The sequence below is a fragment of the Sphaeroforma arctica genome (genome assembly GCF_001186125.1).
Source record: "Sphaeroforma arctica JP610 unplaced genomic scaffold supercont1.780, whole genome shotgun sequence".
NCBI classification, from domain to species: Eukaryota; class Ichthyosporea; order Ichthyophonida; genus Sphaeroforma; species Sphaeroforma arctica.
In genome coordinates this window covers 4,492-9,491 of record NW_014039778.1, presented here as the reverse complement: position 1 = coordinate 9,491, position 5,000 = coordinate 4,492, and the positions used below count along the sequence as shown (strand labels likewise).

The 5,000-nt window shown below is 39.5% G+C and overlaps 1 protein-coding gene across 1 annotated transcript in view; it reads left to right on the top strand.

The window, feature by feature from the left end:
* Positions 1 to 4,911, top strand: part of SARC_08548 (hypothetical protein) — a gene marked incomplete at its 3' end in the record, with an annotated part of 11,444 nt that extends 6,533 nt beyond the window's left edge. The window contains exons 8-13 of the mRNA XM_014297470.1: positions 1 to 309; positions 1,354 to 1,497; positions 2,425 to 2,537; positions 3,183 to 3,288; positions 4,191 to 4,316; positions 4,703 to 4,911. The exon at positions 1 to 309 is cut by the window's left edge and continues 9 nt beyond it. Of these exons, the coding sequence (XP_014152945.1) occupies positions 1 to 309; positions 1,354 to 1,497; positions 2,425 to 2,537; positions 3,183 to 3,288; positions 4,191 to 4,316; positions 4,703 to 4,911 (1,007 nt within the window). The remainder of the gene's footprint in view (positions 310 to 1,353; positions 1,498 to 2,424; positions 2,538 to 3,182; positions 3,289 to 4,190; positions 4,317 to 4,702) is intronic.
* Between the last annotated feature and the right edge of the window lie 89 nt (positions 4,912 to 5,000).

Below are 5,000 nucleotides of genomic sequence, written 5' to 3'. Positions count from 1 at the left end.
CAAAGCCCAATACCGACGCCAACTTTGCGAGTATCCAGGGCGAATTCTCGTCAACGACGACGTCATCAAACAACAACAACAAAAACAATAATGGTACAGCCACCAATAATAATAGTTCTAATAATAGCAACGAATCAAAAAGCGGAAGGAGGAAGGCACCGACCGGTTTTGGTACCACCTTGAATCATTCGGAAATCGCGTCGCAAGCCAATGCGAGCAATGAGAGTGGTAAACGGCACTTGTCCAAGGAGTTCAAGAGGCCTGAGGGGCCCACAAGCAATGACCGCCCCAAGAGCCCTGCCAAGAAGGGTAAGCGTGTGTGGACGGTGTAGAGGAATGAGGTGTGCCTGTGGTATGTATGGATGTATAAGGTGTACACGTGGTTGGGTTTGAGAGAGGTGTGTGTCTGTCTGTGTGTCTGTGTCTGTCTGTCTGTCTGTGTATGTGTGTCTGTCTGTGTATTTATTATGTATGTATGTGTGTCTGTGTGTCTGTGTCGGTGTACGTGTATGAGTGTGTCTGTGTCTGTGTATGTGTGTCTGTGTCTGTGTATGTGTGTACGTGTGGTTGAATATGTGCATGCGGATAGGGTATGCTAAGCAACGCTTGTCCCAAGGAGTCCAAGTGGTCTGAGGCCGTTGTGAGTATTGCTGGCCCTAGCAGTTCTGTCATCAAGGGTGTGTGCGTGTGGTCTGTAGTGATGTATATTGTTTGCATGTAGATGGGGTTCAGAGGGGTGTGTGTGCGTGGGTGAGCTCGTATACGTATACTGCATATGCATTTTCATATGTGTATGCTAGTATACTTGTATTTCATTGCGTTCTGTGTGACCCTGTGCTTGCGTACTATTCCCGTTAGACGTCCTCAGCTCTAAGCAAACCATCGCCTATCTACCTCATTTCCTATTTTATCAGTTATCTTGCATTGATTACTTAATGACAACACAACTTCTTCTGAGCCAATTTCATATCCTATCAGTTATCTTGTATTGATTTCCCACTGTCAACACAACTTCTTCTGAGCCACATTTCATATCCTATCAGCTATCTTGCATTGATTTCCTAACGACAACACAACTTCTTCTGAGCCACATTTCATATCCTACCAGCTATCTTGCATTGATTTCCTTACGACAACACAACTTCTTCTGAGCCACATTTCATATCCTATCAGTTATCTTGCATTGATTTCCCACTGACAACACAACTTCTTCCGAGCCACATTTCAAATCCTATCAGCTATCTTGCATTGATTTCCTACTGACAACACAACTTCTTCTGCGCCACATTTCATGTCCTATCAGCTATCTTGCATTGATTTCCTAACGACAACACAACTCCATTTGAACCACAGGGGCGGTGTCGCAAACTGAAATGGCGCCCATTCCCCAAAACGCAGCCGAACGAAACTCCGTTCTCATCCAGGACATAAAGGAAGCGCTGAGCTACGACCCAGTCAAGTTCCAAGAGTTCAAGACCATTAGCAAGGCATACAGAAGTAAGTAGGGTTTAGTTATATGTTATCTTGTCTAAAGTGTTTAAGCGCATTAGCATGGCATATAGAAGTAAGTAGGGTTTAGTTATATGTTATCTTGTTCAAAGTGTTTAAGCCCATTAGCAAGACATACAGAAGTAAGATATATATATATAGATATGTGTGTGTGTGTGTGTTTGTCTTATCCTATCTTTTTATATTTTATGTGTATATTGAAGACATTCGCACTTCTTCATCGTTTATGCTTATTCACTCATGCCCTGATGTGTGTATGCTGTTTTACGATGGGCGCTGTAACATCTCAGTATACAGTACTTTTTCATAATACAACACCGTATGATCAGTCGATCGCCATTGAGTACAATACCAGACGTACTATGTACAATCAAATACCATTTAGCTCCTGGACTGGTTATCGTCCCTGTTGAATCTCTTATCCGAGGTTTTATTTATTGCACAGGAAGGTCCCACATTCTCACACTACATGGAGTCTGTTCTGTCCCGCAGCAAATGCATTGATATCTCAGTAGTTCTATTTATAGTTCAATGCTGTATCATTGCGTTGACATCTCAGTAGTTTTATTTATAGTTTAGTGCTGTATCATGAGTCGATGGACTTGTAGTAGGCTGTATCTCAGTAGTTTTATTTATAGTTTAGTGCTGTATCATGAGTCGATGGACTTGTAGTAGGCTGTAGCCCTTCTCCATAGTGTCCTTTGTAGTTCCACTGGGTCCCACCTTCTCACGCCATTTGGGGCCTATTATGTCCCGCAGCAGATGCATTAACATCTCAGTAGTTATATTTATAGTTTAGTGCTGTATCATGAGTCGATCGACTTGCAGTAGGCTGTAGCCCTTCTCCGTAGTGTCCTTTGTAGCTCAACTGGGTCCCACCTTCTCACGCCATTTGGGACCTTTTCTGTCCCGCAGCAAATGCATTGACTTCGGGTGAATATTACTTGCAGTTCAACAAGCTTTTGGGCCCCAGAGCGGCCAGTCTGTTCTCTGAGCTGGTTTCGCTACTGCCTGAATTGAATAAGCAGGTAAATGTCATGTCCTGTACATGCGTATGGAGTATGTGTTTGATCGATTGAGTGTACATAGATATACCTATTGGTATCGTACATAATCGAGTATGTAAGTGTCTATAGCTATAATATTATACAATCGAGTTTACGTAGATGTATTTTTACATCATACATATATGTATATATATATATATACGTATACGTTTTTGTATATCAATACGTATACGTATATGTATATCAATACGTATAGGTATATGCATATGTATAGGTGTATATAGGTGTACTTTTATATATATATATATATGTATACATATATGTACATGCATATATATATACATGTATATGTAGTATATATATATATATATATATATATTTACACACACATATGCACACGCGCGCGCACGCACACACACACGCATATATATATATATTATGTATGTATGTATGTATGTCTGTTTGTTTGTTTGTTTGTATGTATATATAGATACATATATATATTTATATATATCATATATATGTATATAAACACACACGTACATACTCGCGCACACACACACACACATGTATATATATATATATATATATAAAGATATAGTTATAGTTATAGTTATAGCAAACACGTCCACATTCACATTTATGTTTACACATATTTTTACACAGAAAGAACTATTAGCCTACCACAATGACTACAAGTCAAAGCAGAAACAAATGGAGAACTTCCCTCCTCCCGTACCATCAACTAGTGTCGTTCCCAAAACTAATCGAGGTAACGTATAGTGTAGTAGGTAGCACTAATATTACTGACGGTGTCTGTGCGCACAAACACGCAATCTATAGTCTCTTTTATGCCTTTTGTATATGCGCATACGTCATCGATAGTCTGTTTGTGCGTTTCGTACATGCTCCGTATGTATCTAATTCGTATTTGGTTTGCACATACTCACACCCAAATATGTATGAATTTTATTATTAGTGTTTTGTACCAAATGCATTTAATTCGTATTTGGTTTGCATATGCGCACACCCAAATATGTATGAATTCCATATGTGTTTTGTACCAAATGCATTTAATTCGTATTTGGTTTGCATATACGCACACCCAAATATGTATGAATTCCATATGTGTTTTGTACCACATGCATCTAATTCGTATTTGGTTTGCATATACGCACACCCAAATATATATGAATTCCATATGTGTTTGTACCATATGTATTTAATTCGTATTTGGTTTGTGCATACGCACACCCAAATATGTATGAATTCCATATGTGTTTTGTACCATATAAATCTAATTCGGATTTGGTTTGTACACACGTACAGTCAAATATATACATATTTGTTAAGTGTTTTGTACCATATGTATCTAAGTCGTATTTGGTTGGTACCCACGTACACCCAAATATGTATATATATCTCTTTTGTGTTTTGTACCATATGTATCTAATTCGTATTTAGTTTGTATACACGCACACTCAATTATGTGTATATTTGTTCTGTGTTTTGTACCGTATGTATCGAATTAGTAGTTGCTTTGTACACACATACACTCAAATATCTATTTATTTTCGGATGTGTTTCGTACCTGTGTATCTCCTTCGGATTTGTTTTGTACATACGCATTCTCAAATACCTATCTCTTTCTTATGCGTTATGCTATGCACACAGGAATGTGGGCGAATGGGAACGGCCCCTCTCGGAGCGGTCTGGTCAGTGCCAACGATCCACCACTCAGTAGTGGACGCAATGTCAATCCCGCGGCATATGCAAACAGCACCTTCAACCCTCCACCACGTATGCCATCAGCAAGCTCGGATAATGTATTTACATGTATATATCGCTTGTGATATATATATATATATATATATGTGTGTGTGTGTGTGTGCGTCTCATTATCATATCTCTGTTGCTTATCCCCTGCATGTTACGTACAATGACCACCCTAAATTGCACAGTCACACTTACTAGAGCTATCTAGTTCAGTGCTGGTTCAACGAATGCTCCCGCTACCACTCCGGCGTAAATGACACTCATGTGTGTGTATTATTTGTAAATTCTGTCACCCACACACTTGATTCGATGGGTATATCACCCACAACTAGTAGAGGATATATATGTGTACCTGTGGATATATATGTGTACTTAAACCCTTGTTCTCTATCCTTCAATGTTCTATACAGTGACCACAACGACGCGCACAGTCACGCCTAATAGAGGTATCTGGGCCAGTGGCGGGTCAAAGAACCCTCCCGCTAGCACCACAGCGCAGTTCCCTCCCATGTATTCCGAGTCACCCAGTATGGCCAGTCCTGTGGCCCCGAGTGCAAGCAACAACGTATATGCTCAACCATTCACCACGCAAAAGAAGAACCTGGCTAAGCCGAAACAGGTATACATATATATTTATATATATATACATACATACACACACTCACACACATACATACATATATATATTAAAATATATTTATATATTTA